The sequence below is a fragment of the Bufo gargarizans genome, chromosome 1 (genome assembly GCF_014858855.1).
Source record: "Bufo gargarizans isolate SCDJY-AF-19 chromosome 1, ASM1485885v1, whole genome shotgun sequence".
NCBI classification, from domain to species: domain Eukaryota; kingdom Metazoa; phylum Chordata; class Amphibia; order Anura; family Bufonidae; genus Bufo; species Bufo gargarizans.
This window is the reverse complement of record NC_058080.1, coordinates 490,007,771-490,023,816: the sequence shown is the minus strand read 5'-3', so window position 1 is coordinate 490,023,816 and position 16,046 is coordinate 490,007,771. Positions and strand designations below refer to the sequence as shown.

The 16,046-nt window shown below is 44.6% G+C and overlaps 1 protein-coding gene across 1 annotated transcript in view; it reads right to left on the bottom strand.

Annotated features, from left to right (window-relative positions):
- Window positions 1-16,046, bottom strand: part of PRUNE2 (prune homolog 2 with BCH domain) — a 284,676-nt gene that overhangs the window by 163,133 nt on the left and 105,497 nt on the right. Inside the window, exon 2 of the mRNA XM_044273863.1 lies at window positions 2,745-2,806. Coding sequence (XP_044129798.1) covers window positions 2,745-2,781 — 37 coding nt within the window. The 5' untranslated portion in view covers window positions 2,782-2,806. The remainder of the gene's footprint in view (window positions 1-2,744; window positions 2,807-16,046) is intronic.

Below are 16,046 nucleotides of genomic sequence, written 5' to 3'. Positions count from 1 at the left end.
TTTTTTACTGGACTCTGCAGGATACAATAGCATTGTGCTACGCTTTTGTTTTCTTTTTTCCCAATGTATACGTTACCAATAACTGCCTATTATCGCCTATAGACTAATTACATTCTAACATCTAGCTGTGTCTAGTATTATGCTATGGACTAAACACAAATTTTGTTTTTATAGTGAACACTTCTTATGAATTATGGTTTATGAATGGTAGAAGTACATTTGTAATATAGCAAATCATTTTGAATTTATTGATATTTAGACAGCAATGCTACATGCAAAGCCCCAGCATAGCCTCTTGGATCCTATTAAAGGGGTTCTGCGGTTTGTTTAAACTAATGATCTATCCTCTGCCTTCTCAAACAGCTGTTCAGCGGGGGTCCCGGGTGTTGGATCCCCGCCGATCAGATGCTGATGATCTATCCAAAGGATAGATCAGTTTAAACAAACTGCAGAACCCCTTTAAAGCTGTGTTCGCATCACATTTCTGTCATCCGTTTAACGTATACAAAAAAAACATATCTGTTGAACGGATGCCTCAGACTGATGCCATACAGTGGCATCCGTTTACCATAGAGTTCCATTGTAAAAAAATAAATAAAAAAAACATACTCTGCAGGATACAATAGCATTGTGTGCTACGCTTTTGTATCCTTTTTTCCCCAATGTATACGTTAAAGGGATGGCAAAAACGTAATGTGAACCCACCCTTATTTACATTAGTTTCACACTAGCGGCAGGGAACTCCAGAAGTCTGTTCTGGAAGAGTTCTCTGGATCCAGCATTGCCGGATACTACTGCCTTCCCTCTGGAACCCATTGACTATAATGGGGTCCGGCAGAGATCCAGCTGCTATTGCAGTGGTTTTTGTCCAGCTTATAACCAGCATTGTCCACTGGACCTGCCGGCTGGAACATATGGCTGCAAGTGTGAAAGAAGCCTTAGGCCCCTTTCACACGGGCGTTGCAGAAAAATGTGCGGGTGCGTTACAGAATTTTTCTGCGAAAGTGCAAAACATTGTATTGCGTTTTGCACTCGCGTGAAAAAAATCGCGCATGTTTGGTACCCAAACCCGAACTTCTTCACAGAAGTTCGGGCTTGGGATCGGTGTTCTGTATATTGTATTATTTTCCCTTATAACATGGTTATAAGGGAAAATAATAGCATTCTGAATACAGAATGCATAGTAAAATAGCGCTGGAGGGGTTAAAAAAAAAAAGCAAAAATAATTAAACTCACCTTAGTCCACTTGATCGCGGCCTGGCATCTCCTTCTGTCTCCTTTGCTGAACAGGACCTGTGGTGAGCATTAATTACAGGTAAAGGACCTTTGGTGACTTCACTCCGGTCATCACATGATCCATCACCATGGTAAAAGATCATGTGATGGATCATGTGATGACCGGAGTGACGTCACCAAAGGACCTTTACCTGTAATTAATGCTCACCACAGGTCCTGTTCAGCAAAGGAGACAGAAGGAGATGCCGGGCTAAGCGAACAAGTGGACTAAGGTGAGTTTAATTATTTTTTATTTATTTTTTTAACCCCTCCAGCCCTATTTTACTATGCATTCTGTATTCAGTATGCTATTATTTTCCCTTATAACCATGTTATAAGGGAAAATAATAATGATCAGGTCTCCATCCCGATTGTCTCCTAGCAACCGTGCGTGAAAATCGCACCGCATCCACTCTTGCTTGCGGATGCTTGCGATTTTCACGCAACCCCATTCATTTCTATGGGGCCTGCGTTACGTGAAAAACGCACAAAATAGAGCATGCTGCGATTTTCATGCAACGCATAAGTGATGCGTGAAAATCACTGCTCATGTGAACAGCCCCATAGAAATGAATGGGTCGGTATTCAGTGCGGGTGCAATGCGTTCAACTCACGCATCGCATCCGCGCGGAATGCTCGCCGGTGTGAAAGGGGCCTTATACTTCTCTCTCTTTTTTTTATATTTGTAGAGGTACTTTTAATTGAAGTCTATGAACTATTATTATTTGTTGTATTAATGTATGTATTTTTATTCTTATGTTTGAGTCTATAGACTTACGAATTGCATATTATACATGCACATTCTGTATAGTGTTTAATAAATATATAACTCAATTGAGTAAAACATATTCAAATCTTGAGTGAAAAATTCTATACATTACATATATGAGTACTATTGGAAAATAGAACTTGTCCTGCAAAAAACAAGCCCTCTCACAGCTATATGGACAGACAAAATATATAGCACTTAAAACGCAACAATGAAAAAACGAAACAAAAAATTGCTTGCTCTTTAGGCCTCTTTCCCACGGGCATGTGCGCCTCGCGGTCGTTCTGCAGCCCGCAAAATGTGGGCCGCAATGCACGAGCACAGTCCGTGGGGAAGCCGCATCGGATCGCGGACCCATTCACTTGAATGAGTCCGCGATCTGGCCATTCCGCAAAAAGATAGGACATGTTCTATTTTTTTGCTGAACGGAAGTACGGGCCGAAACCCCACAGAAGCGTGCTTCTGTTCCGCACCATTCCGCATCTCCGGATTTGCGGACCCATTGAAGTGAATGGGTCCGCATCCGTGATGCGGAATGCCCACGGAACGGCACCCGTGTATTGCGGATCCACTAATGCGGTCCGCAATACGGCGACGGGGCGCACACGCCCTTGGGAAAGAGGCCTTAACATACAAAACATATGCGGTATGAAGGGTTTAACATTCAGACTGATATTGACAATAGAAACAGATTTCCTACCAGGTCTGATTTCTGCTGCATCAAATGGGATGTCCATTCCCACATCGTCCAATACAACTGATCTGAAAGAAGAAAACTGCGTCAGTGAACTTTTCAGGCTCTTGATATTGATGAGCTTATCCTCAGGCTAGCTGATTAATATTCAATCAGTGAGGGTCTGACACCCCGCGCCTCTTTGATCAGATGTCCCCTGCATCCTCCTGTTCTGGAACTAGCACTTTGAATGGAACAGGAAGCAAAGCTCAGTTCAAAGCGTAGTGGCCGTGTTGAGTTACTGTAGTTCACCTCTCATTGAATTGAATCTGAGCTGAGCTGCGGTAATCCTGTTTCATTCATAGTGCTAGTTCCAGCACCGGAGGATCAAAGAGATGCGGGGTGTCAGGCCCCAAATCATGGACCTATCCTGAGAAAAGGCCATTAATAAAATCAGTAAAATTGATTGCAAAAAAATGCAGCACACAATTTCCCATTATCAATACCAATCAAATTTCCCAATTAAAACATATCTCAAACAAAATCTGCACATGAATTGTCTTAATTTTTTGGCCATATAAGGGCTTATTTTTTGTGGGGCAAGTTGTATTTTTTTAATGGTACCATTAGATTTACCATATCTTGTACTGGAAAATAGGAATAAAAAAATTGGGGGGTGAAATTGAAAAAAAAACTACTCACATTTCCACCAAGTTTTTTTTTTTGTTTGTTTTGATATTATGGTGTGCACTAAAAATGACACGATTACGTTGATACCAAATTTCTATAGTTTTTATTACAGTTTTTAAACCTTTGAAAAAAATATCAACATTTTCTTTGCATTGTCATTTTCTGACCAAAAGGTTTTTATATTTTTGTCTACAGAGTTGTATTAGGGCTTGTTTTTTTGCAGGATGAACACTTGTCATTATTGGTACCATTTTGCGGTATGTACGACTTTTTGATCACATTTCATTAAAAAAATTTGGGGGCCAAGGTGACCAAAAAATGTTGAATCATGGATTTTAACGTTTTTCGCTAAGGCAATCACCACAAAGGAAGTCTATTTTTATGTTTTATTTGGGACGTGGCGATACCTATTATGTTTATTGTTTATTTTCATATGTAAAATTGGGAAAGGGTGTGATTTTAATTTTTTATATTTAGCGATTTTTCTTTTTAGCTCTAGTTCACATTTCCGTGTCAGTATTTCATACATGAAAAAAGTGTCCTTATTTAATCTGCGATGATGTCCGTGAAGGACCCGTGGATGGGCCACGTGTTTCCATTTTTACCCTTCCTGTGTCATTAGTAATCCACGTACGTTGCTCAGCTGAAAATAAATTTTAAGGGCATTTCTTGTCTTCTGTAAAAAAAAGTGTTGTTCCGTGATTTTCATAGACACAAAGACTTCAATGGGCGTGTTTGGTCTGCATCACGGACCAAAGTAGCGCATGTCTCCTTAATTTTTTTTTTACTGACCCATGGTCAGTAAAAAAATACTGATGTGTTAACAGACACATTTAAATCAATGGGTACTCTTGAGATGCGTGATCCATTGCTTTTTTTATTCAGATGTTGGTATACTGCTATACAGTACTTGATCTGGGTAGATTTAACACAGTTTCAAGAGCTGACTTGTGACACAGTTGGCATCCTTTGAAGGTGGCGCATTTAATGTCACTCAGCCCTTCAGTATGGACCATACTACTACCAATGATTGCATGGCTGTATGATTTTTTTATGCATTGTTTGCAATGGGTGTTAATGCGCCTGAACAGTATAAATGAGAGGGCTGTCTAAATACTTTTGGCAATATAAATAAACACTTCCATCTAACTTTTTATCTCATATTCATAGCTTCTATATAATTTTTTAAAAAACATTTTGGATGATGTTCTGGATATAATTTTTTAAAGTCATTCTATGTATTCTACTTCCTGCCCTGGCTCTTTAACTTTGGATTTTTTGCACGAAAACATCATTGCTTCCAGAGAGAGCTCTTACATGGATACATATACATGGACACAGCTGTGGGGATACCAACCAGCGATCAGGAGACACACCACCCCGAAGTATGTTTCGCCGTCGCTTCCTCTTGGGGGCGCCCCCAAGAGGAAGCGACAGCAAAATGTACGTCAGGGTGGTGTGTCTCCTGATCGCTGGTTGGTATCCCCACAGCTGTGTCCATGTATGTGTATGTTATTAGGCTGCTCAAGAGTAATATTGGGTTGGGGACTTGTTGTTAGCATTCCCGGTCAGGGGTGCAGGGACTTGTCTCTACTACACAGTTAGGCATTGCTGTGTATAGCACAGGACAAGGGCTTTTTTGTTTCTATTTTTACACTGCTAGGGGGAGGCTTCTGCCAACAGTGTTCCAGGTGACATCACCAGCACTAGCGGGCAGGCTTAAGCGGTGCATCAGCCTGTTTTACAGTCTAGGGAAGCGCTAAAGCCCGCCCATTAGTGCTGGTGATGTCACAGGGCTCACTGCTTGATGGAAGTCTCCGCCTAGCATTCCCATAGTGAGACCAGGTACGTTACCGGATCTGCTCAAAAAGCCCTTGCCTTGCGCTGAATTGACATGCGCTGATGTGCCACTCGGAGTTGCTGCCTGGGTGAAGAAGCAGATATGTCCAGGTTCAGCTCTGCACAGCAGAATGCAAAATGTTGGATGGAGTGGAGTAAATCATGCCACCAGTGGACTTTGGAGCAGTGGAAACATTTCTATCTGAATTCTGAGTTCAGCAATTGTTGGGAGCAAATTAATTGTCTAAGGTCCCTTTCACACCAGCGAGTTTTCCACACTGGTACAATGCGTGAAGTGAAAGTATAGAACCTGCACAGAATCCTGCGTTGATTTTCCCGCATGATTTCTGAGTTGCATAAGAATCGCAGCATGTTCTAAAAGATTGCAAAAGATGCGGACAGCACTCCCTTTCCGCTAACTTGGGACAAAAATTTCAATCTTTCATGGACTAAATATGACCCTCAGCGAATAACTTGGGGTGTCTTCTTTCCGAAATGGGGTCACATGTGGGGTATTTATACTGCCCTGGCATTTTAGGGGCCCTAAAGCGTGAGAAGTCTGGAATAAAAATGTCTAAAAAAATGTATGCATTCGGATTCCGTGAGGGGTATGGTGAGTTCATGTGAGATTTTATTTTTTGACACAAGTTAGTGGAATATTAGACTTTGTAATAAAAAATATAAAAAATCTATTTCCGCTAACTTCCCTGTCATTGATCACCCCCCTGTAAGACTCCATTCAGACGTCCGTATGTGTTTTGCGGATCCATGGTGTTGTGTTTTGCGGATCCACGGATCCGCAAAACACATACAGACGTCTGAATGGAGCCTTACAGAGGGGTGATCAATGACAGGGGGGTGATCAGGGAGTGTATATGGGGTGATCACCCCCCCTGTCATTGATGACCCCCCTGTACGGCTCCATTCAGACGTCCGTATGTGTTTTGCGGATCCGATCCATGGATGCGTGGATCCGTAAAACACATACGGGCGTCTGAATGGAGCCTTACAGGGGGGTGATCAATGACAGGGGGGTGATCAATGACAGGGGGTGATCAGGGAGTGTATATGGGGTGATCACCCCCCTGTCATTGATCACACCCCTGTAAGGCTCCATTTAGACGTCCGTATGTGTTTTGCGGATCCGATCCATGGATGCGTGGATCCGTAAAACACATACGGACGTTTTAATGGAGGCTTACAGGGGGGTGATCATCCCATATAAACTCCCTGATCACCCCCCTGTAAGGCTCCATTCAGACATCTGTATGTGTTTGTCACGGACGGTGTACAGGAAACAAGACAAAGCAACATGCATATATGACTGAGTGGATCCAAAGCTAAGGAACCAAAAGGGAGACCCCTGCACAAGACCTGAGACTATCCCTGGCTGCTCAGCCTATGCAAAGATCCGAAAGGTGGAGGTTTGCATATCCACGTACCTCGACTATATAACCCCTGAACACCCTACAATAGTGAGGGGACACGACCACCGGCTCCCTACTCCAGACACGGAGGGAGTCAGGGTCACCTGGGATCCAGCAAACAGAAAATAACAGATAAATGTTCAGCACTTAACTTTGTAGCAGACAGGAAAACAAGATCAGCATGCACACACACTCCAGGAGGAAGTATAAGCCGCCCAGCAATGCACCATGGGGAGGGATTTAAAGGGAAGCAATCAGTCCAACTCCATGACAGTTGAGAGAGGCTAACGAGATGAGGAAATGAACAGCACAACAAAGAGAACTCAAGGAGAAGGTTCTGAAAGGCCTCTGTCAGAGCTTCTCAGGTGTCTGGTTGTGACAGTGTTTTGCGGATCCGATCCATGGATGCGTGGATCCGTAAAACACATACGGACATCTGAATGGAGCCGTACAGAGGGGTGATCAATAACAGGGGGGTAATCAATGACAGGGGGGTGATCAGGAAGTCTATATGGGGTGATCAGGGGTTCATAAGGGGTTAATAAGTGACAGGGGGGGTGTAGTGTAGTGTAGTGGTTTTTGGTGCTACTTTACAGAGCTACCTGTGTCCTCTGGTGGTCGATCCAAACAAAAGGGACCACCAGAGGACCAGGTAGCAGGTATATTAGACGCTGTTATCAAAACAGGTATTTAATTATTTTTTAATTTTTTATATGTCACTTTGGGGGAACATACCATTGGAAAACTATATGGGTCAGGGGCATTATAACTACTGGGGGCAGTGCCATCATAACTGCTGGGGAATGGGCACAGAAGTATTATAACTGCTGGGCCACTACTGGGGGAAGGTGAATTGTAGAAATCGTCAGCACCTGACTTCCAGTTCGTCAGCATGGTAAAGGAACCACCACAATGGAAATATAGAAAAGAATCCCAGCATACGCTCTTTGTCTTCAAATTTGGCACAGACCTCTTAAATATAGGATCCACCTACCTTTTTTGGCAGCTAATGGTCTATTTACACCTTGCCTCAATACTGCAGTTTCAGCCAAAAAAATCTGTGACAATTTTGTACACAGTAGAGTTGTTGCACAAATTTCTGCAGCTGAAAATCAGTTCTGTTGGTCTGAGTGGGGTTGTTTGAGCGATAACCTTTTTTTTTATTAGAATTTATAACAACAATTCATGCATATCACTAATATTTGAGGTATTAATCAATCATCCCCTTCTACATTTCTCAAGTGGTCAGGGAACATAACCTGCCAAACCACCTGTCATTTTTGATGTTTTTGGGCTTTCCCATATATTTTTATCATGCATTTTTCAGCACATTCTTAACAGTTCATTGACTGCACCCATGCCTCAATACTAGGAGGTTATTTTTTCTTCTAACAGTTTACAGGCTTTAACCACTTCAACCCCCCTAGCTGAAACACCCTTAATGACCAGGCCACTTTTTACACTTGTCTTACACTTACACTTACCTTCTTACTACTCTCCTTCGTTTGACATGTGCTGGCGGCCATCTTGGTTTCTGGGTTTCTTGTAGCCTCCCACCCTGCGGCTTCTCCTTCCCACTGGGAGGAGCTGGATGCCTAGCTCATATATATAGGAGGTCTGTGGCTTCAGTTCCTTGCTTGGTCCTCCTGTGTTCACATGCTTCTAAGACTGCTGCTGCTTCTGGTTCCTGATCCTGGCCTCGTCTGACTACCCCGTTGGTTCCTGATCCTGGCTTCGTCTGACTACCCCGTTGGTTCCTGATCCTGGCTTCGTCTGACTACCCTTCTGGTTCCTGACCTCTGTCTCCGCAAGACCCTGCTTCGGTTTAGCCATCCGTTTGGACTTTTGCTTACGGCTTGCTTTTCAATAAAACCTTCTTATTTTCCACTTATCTCTTGTTGTACGTCTGGTTCATGGTTCCATGACATTAGGACCAAGCCATGAATTCTGACGGTACAGGGCCATCCTCGCTACCTACGCTGGTTGCCAGACTTGATCAGCAGGATCACCTGTTGGGTCGGTTCGTTGTGGCGTTGCAAACCCTGCTTGAACGCACGGCTCATTTCGCTTCAGTTGCCGATGGGTCGGTTGTCGCTCCTGGGCCCGTTCCTACTGCCGCTCCGGTTGTTGCGCCAGAGTCTACCCCGACACCTGTTGCTGCGCCTGCGGTGTCTCGGGGTATGATCGGTTCTGCCCCCCTTCCACAGCGCTTTGGGGGAGAGCCAACTCAGTGCCGAGGTTTCCTTAACCAGGTGGGCATTTATTTCGAGTTGCTGCCACATGCCTTTCCTACTGAGAGATCAAAGGTGGGCTTCTTGATCTCGCTGCTCTCGGACAAGGCCTTGGCCTGGGCCAGCCCTTTATGGGAGAACAACAATCCGGTGGTTGCCGAGTTTTCCGGTTTTGTTGCTTCTCTTCGGAAGGTATTCGATGTGCCGGCTCGTGCGGCCTCTGCTGCGAAGCTCCTTATGTCCATCAGACAGGGTTCACGATCCGTAGCTGAATACGCCATTGAGTTTCGTACCCTGGCAGCAGAGGTGGGCTGGAATAATGAGGCTCTGGTCGCTGCTTTCTCTCATGGTCTTTCGGATGCCTTGAAGGATGAGGTTGCAGCTAAGGACCTACCAGTGGAGCTCGAGTCTCTTATTTCTTTCCTGATTTTGATTGACACCAGACTCAGGGAGAGACCTTCCTTTAAGGAGAGCCTGCGGAGGTCTTCTAACAGATTGGCGCCTACGTTTGCTGTCCCACCCGTGCCTCCCTCTCCTCCCACGCCTCCTGGGGATGACTTGTCTGGGGGTGAACCCATGCAGCTGGGGTTTGCTCGCCTGTCCGAGGGGGAGAGGGTACTCCGGAGACGCGAGGGCCGATGCATGTACTGTGGTCTCGGTGGGCATTTTCGGTTGGCATGTCCGAACCGTCCGGGAAACGCTCGCACCTGAGATCCTGTCGGGGGCAGATCTTGGGTGGAGTCTCCTCGTCCCCGGTTTCCCGTGTTGACAAACCACTGATCACTGTTGTCCTCTCCTGGGTCGGGGGCTCGGTGACGACCCAGGCGTTGGTGGACTCTGGTGCTGGTGGTTTGTTCATTGATAGTGTTGTGGAAATTTTATTATGCGGACATTTTATCTTAGGATGTGTGTGTGTTTTATAGATTGTCATCATGTCTCTCAGTGGTAATGGTAGATTATTGTATACATGTGTTTGTATGGGGTGTGTCTGCACAGCCACATTGGCTGCCCCTCCCTGTCCTTTGATATGTCATCACTTCCTGTATCCTTGTCTTGGGCCAGCCCCTTTTACACCTTTTGTTTTAGTCAATAAAAGACGGATACTGGGCAAGGAGGAGGAAGAGTTGCTCAGAACTGAAGGAAGATGTAGCATTTGTGTGGTTCTCTGGCTGCGGCTGAGGGAAGATGGAGTTGCCTTTTCCTTACACTAACTATGATGCGGGCTGATCACAACTATTAATATTTTTACCACAACAGATGGCGAGCTCAGGAAGAAAATAATTTTTTTTCCCTGTTATCAGCAGAACTTAAAAGGAGACACAATTTAATTTTCAAAAAGCAAAAAAGGCCGGCATAAGGTAATATCCTTTTCTTTACTCTCATTTTTGAGAAAGTTTTGCTCTTTGTGAACTGAAATCTGTGTCCTCCAATCTGCTGCTATCAGAGGAAAAAAAATCTGTTCAAACAACCTATGTGGTTGTTGTCTGCCGCATCGAGTGGTGTAAGGAATGGGGTAAGTGTTTTTCCGTTGTGTTGATTGTACAGAGATTGTGTGCTGAATAGTACAGGGAATTGTGTTTTTTGTAACTTCTTAACTTTTTATGTTACTGTGATTTTGTAAGAGGCAATTTTATAGAGGCAGCAATTGGTTTTAGTGTCTGTACATTAGAGACAGCGTTCAGAGTGGTTTTTGTATTGTTAGCCTGTAAATCACCCATAGAGTGGAGGTTTTGCTCTGGTTTAAACATAGGGAAATATAAAAACTGTTTTTATTGCTGGATATTGTAGACACTATCTTGATTTCCTTTGTGTGACCATGCTTGTAGGCCGTCGTTACCATGCTTGTAGGCCGTCTTTACCATGCTTGTCGGCCGTCTTTACCATGCTTGTCGGCCATCTTTACCATGCTTGTCGGCCATCTTTACCATGCTTGTCGGCCATCTTTACCATGCTTGTCGGCCATCTTTGTCAGTTTGCTATGGAAAGCGATTTGATTGTTTTTGCCTGAAATGTTAGTTTTGTCGGATAGTTATCTTGTCTTTTTGTAACCTATGTACAGTTTGATTTTGTTTTAATAAGTTTTGTGCTGATAGCGGTTTAGTGTTCGGTTATGTTATAGCTCAGTGACCAGTCTGATACAGGAACCAATGTGTGAGCATTAGTGGCAGTTTAGTGGTGAAATCGTCCTATAGTTGATGATTCTGCTTAATGTTTGTGTATCTGTGGCTGTTACATTGAATTGTAGACTTGTTTGGCATAATTAATGTGGGTATTACAGTGTAGAAAGGAGGTACTTGTAGTTCTGTGCCAAAAGTATTGGGACAACTAGTACTAGTGTTTTGTTTTTTGTAGCAACCATTGTGGTGTTTGTTTTCTGGTGCAATGGAAAGTAGAATGAAGGTTTATCTGGAAGCCTGAGGCATGCACAGGGTGCTGTAAGGGAATTGCCAGAGATATTGAAACAACCGTTGGAGAGTAATGTCTGGGATTAGAGGAAATGTATGGGCTGTAAGCACGGAGAAGTCTGAGGACTGTGGTTCAGATAGTGGAACCGATTCAGGGATAGAGATGGACAATTTGTCTGACCCTGGAGCTGGAAGTGTTAACACAAGGCCAGAATATTCCTCAGATGAGTCCGTGGTAAGTGGACTCAATACAGATCTTAATGTGGGAGCTACTCATGCTAGGATGGTTAATGTTGTGCACCAATTCAAATCGCCACGTGCAAGTTATTGTGGAGGGAGGCAAGCTATTCTTTGTTTCTCATGCAGGGAATACGGTCACATTGCACGATATTGTAATGTTGCTAATGGCAACAGACACAGATATGTTAGGTACCCCAGAACCACACCTAGAACTAAAGTGGCTTATTCGGCGAGGTGGGGTAGTGGTCCTAGAGATGCTTCTTTGCAAAGGCAGAGAACGCAGGGACAGCCAAGATCTTGGATCAGTGAAGCGGATTTTAAATCACAATATGAACGGTTAAAATGTGAAAGAAACCGGTTTTGGGACCTTGTGATGTTAAATCCTGCTTCTCTGGTCAAATGAATCTGAAGCTGTTTGGGGCTGGGGAAAAATTAGCATTTCAATTACTGGGTGGGTAGGAATTTCTCCTGTACGGTTTCAGGGGAACCCTCCAGGACATTGATTTGTTAATTCAGTCCTATACAATTGTATGTGTTCCTAAGTTTTTGTATGCGTTTTGGGTTAAGGTAAAATAAATTTTTTACTGAAGCTCAATGCATGTAATCAAGTGTTTTTTCCTTTTTTTATTTTTCAGTTATATTTGTCTATTTTTGTGTGGGTATTTCTTTGATTAATTTATATTTACATTTTTCTTCTTTTACAAATTTTTATTTTTTAGGTTTTTATTGTATATTTACATTTTTCTTCTTTTACTCATTTTTATTTTTTAGGTTTTTATTGCATATTTACATTTTTCTTCTTTTACTCATTTTTATTTTTTAGGTTTTTATTGCATATTTGCGGCTTTTCTCTCTCTCCCTCTCTTTTCTCTGTAGATTTGGTTAGGAGTACTGGGGGTCTCATGATATTGTGTGGGAACTACTGTCTGAATTCAAGGGTTGCTGCTGAGTGAGAGGTTTCTGATCAGTCACTGCAAAAAGGGCTTCGTGTGCTGTTCAGCTTGACTATATAGAATCATATCGGCAAAGGAAAGTGAGTTGATGAGCATTTTTTTAAGGAGACAAGGTGATGTATATCACCTGGGCATACCAATAGCTATGTGAGTAACCCCATTCCCCACAGGAGTACTGTGTGTTTGTTTCCTGTGCACCCCTCATCCCCACAGAAGGCACTGTGTGTTCTCTGTGCACCCCCCTTTTCCACTCCAGGTCAATTGGAAGCCCTATCCTGTGGTCAGGTCACTATTCAGAGCCAAAACCGAGGCTGGTATATCTCATTAGGAGACTCAGAGGGCCGCTGTGTGTCGGCGAGAGCCCTTTTCCTCACACTGATTACTCCTTTTCCTGAGGTCTATCTAGGGTGAACGGAGTCCGTGTGTCGGTGCCAGAAACCCTAGGGCAACTCAGAGGCGAACGAAGAGGAGTAGCAGTCGTCCAGGCGTTTGTTGCAGGACACTGGAGGTGGACGCACCTACTTTTAGAAAATTCCTTGCGTAGGTCGCAGGAAAATTTATGCTCGAGCATGTGTTTAGGGAAAATTAGGGATCAGAAGGGTACCACTTCTGACTACTATAGGACAGCCAAGCAGTACATGAAATCCATATATAGAGGAGGAGTTGTTAAGCCCCTCAAAGATTGGCACCAAGGGACTGTAGGTTCAGAGTGGATCATCCCCAAAGAAGGGACCTTTGAGGTCTGGATTGGGAAAAAGTTCGTCCGTAAATTCCCCACTAGACTCCAAAGCCATGGTTCCCTCCAGAAAGCAGAACTGTGGCTGCACGAATCCATCGATCTCCAGCAACAGGACATTCAAAAGTCCCAGACAGTGCGAACTAACACTCTCATGTACTCCCATCCCGCTAAGACTGCAGAGTCCAAGAGAAGCGCTTTTCTTTTTCTCTTTCTCTATCTCTCTCATCCCTCCGTCATCTCTCCATCTAACCTTGAGACGATGCACCATGCTAATCCAGCTTCTCTTCGTCCTGGTTTTAAGGCCGATGAGAAGGGGGGAAAGTGGTGCAGAAATCAACGATCTTCAAACTTTCTTACCTCTCAAATGTCAATCAATCACAACTGCCTTTTCTTTGCTGGTACTTGGGTCAGATTTTTGCAAAGTAGGTAAAAATCACGGCCGATCCATGGACTGAATGTTCCGCTGTAACCCTTTTATTCCATCAGGTATGCCTCCAGGCAGCCCCACGGGTTATCACCCGATGTCCACCACCAGGTTCGGGAATTGCTCCCGGACCCAGACTCAATAACCAGTGTTCATTCTAGCCAACCAGGTGATTGGGTCGTGCTAAAGAAACATCCGAGGACGGGACTAGAGCCGAGATATCTTGGGCCATTCCAGGTGCTGCTGATGACGCCAACCTCTCTGAAGTTCGAGGGACGAGACAACTGGATCCACACCGGTCACTGCAAGAAGCTGCTCAACTAAGTCAAAGAATGCAGAGTATCACTTTTGTTTATTTGTTACAAGGAGGCATTTGTTGATAGACGATATTAATATTAGCTCTGGCTCCTGCTCCTCGCTTGTTAATCCTGTATGGGTGTCCGGGCAGCTAAGCGACCAGTAGATGTGGGATCCTCCAGTTGTGAGGAAGGTATATGGTTATGCCAGGCTAGCAGACACCATTGACAAGGGTCAGGCCCATACTGACAGGAGCAGGGCAGGGGCGGAGCTATGATTAGTGAGAGTCGGAATCCTTTTTAAAACTTTGGGAGGTCTTGGGGCTCACTGGTTTTCCATTGGATCCGGGCGAAAGGAAATAGGACATATACTTATGTTTTTTGTCTCCATTCCTTCTATACGCCGGAGTGAGATGTTCCTGATGTCTAATCGACTGATATACCGAAGCCCGAACAGACAAGACGCCCTGAAGACCAAACCATGGACCAGATGCAGAGGATTCCAAACCAGCCGGCGACCAACGCGAAACGTCACCTCCCGAAGAAAAGAAGCTACGTGTCAAGATTGACTTTCTGTTTTCTATTTGTTTTATGGATTCAGGACTTTTCGTAGACAAGACAGTTTTTTTTTGCAAAGAAGAAAATCAAGATTTGTCAAGGGACACTGGGGAGCATATGACAAAGAGGAGGGACTGTTGTGGAAATTTTATTATGCGGACATTTTATCTTAGGATGTGTGTGTGTTTTATAGATTGTCATCATGTCTCTCAGTGGTAATGGTAGATTATTGTATACATGTGTTTGTATGGGGTGTGTCTGCACAGCCACATTGGCTGCCCCTCCCTGTCCTTTGATATGTCATCACTTCCTGTATCCTTGTCTTGGGCCAGCCCCTTTTACACCTTTTGTTTTAGTCAATAAAAGACGGATACTGGGCAAGGAGGAGGAAGAGTTGCTCAGAACTGAAGGAAGATGTAGCATTTGTGTGGTTCTCTGGCTGCGGCTGAGGGAAGATGGAGTTGCCTTTTCCTTACACTAACTATGATGCGGGCTGATCACAACTATTAATATTTTTACCACAACAATAGTGTGTTCGCTGCCGCCAATTCCATTCCTCTGCAGCCTCGAGGTTCCCCACTGGCTCTTGAGGCGATAGACGGCAGACCCCTTCTGCCGCCACACGTGACTCATGAGACCCTTCCAGTGGGGATAGCCATTGGTGCCGTTCACAGAGAGTCGGTCTGTTTCCAGGTGATTTCGTCTCCACACTACTCGGTGATCTTGGGGTACCCCTGGCTCCAGAAGCATAATCCGACTTTCGATTGGAGATCGGCCGAGATCCTCTCGTGGTCACCGCAGTGTGGGGCTAGTTGCATCCATGGGCCTGTCAAGTTGCTGTGTACTTCCTCGGACTCTCTGTTGCCTCCTGAATACGAAGAGTACCGGGATGTATTCGATAAGGTGCGCGCGGTTGCCCTACCTCCGCACCGCCCATACGATTGTGCCATAGAGTTACAATCTGGTGCCGTTCCTCCTTGTGGCAAAATCTATCCACTGTCGGTAGCGGAGAATGAGGCCATGGAGGAGTACGTGAGGGAGGCGCTTTCACGCGGACACATTCGCAAATCCTCGTCCCCGGCAGGGGCTGGATTTTTCTTTGTGAAAAAGAAGGGCGGTGAGTTGAGGCCTTGCATCGATTACAGGGGTCTCAATCGCATCACGATCAAGAACGCTTACCCGATACCCTTGATTTCCGAGCTGTTCGATCGCCTCAAAGGGGCCACGGTCTTTACCAAACTCGACCTGAGGGCGGCATATAACCTGGTAAGGATCAAGGCGGGCGATGAGTGGAAGACCGCGTTTAACACCAGGACCGGTCATTATGAATCCTTGGTTATGCCCTTTGGGTTGTGCAATGCGCCCGCAGTCTTCCAGGAATTCATCAACGATGTTTTCCGTGACCTGTTGCAGCAGTGTGTGGTGGTCTATTTGGATGACATCTTGGTATATTCTGAATCCATGGAGGCCCACATTATGAATGTCAGACGAGTGTTGCAACGGTTACGAGAGAACAGGCTGTTCGGT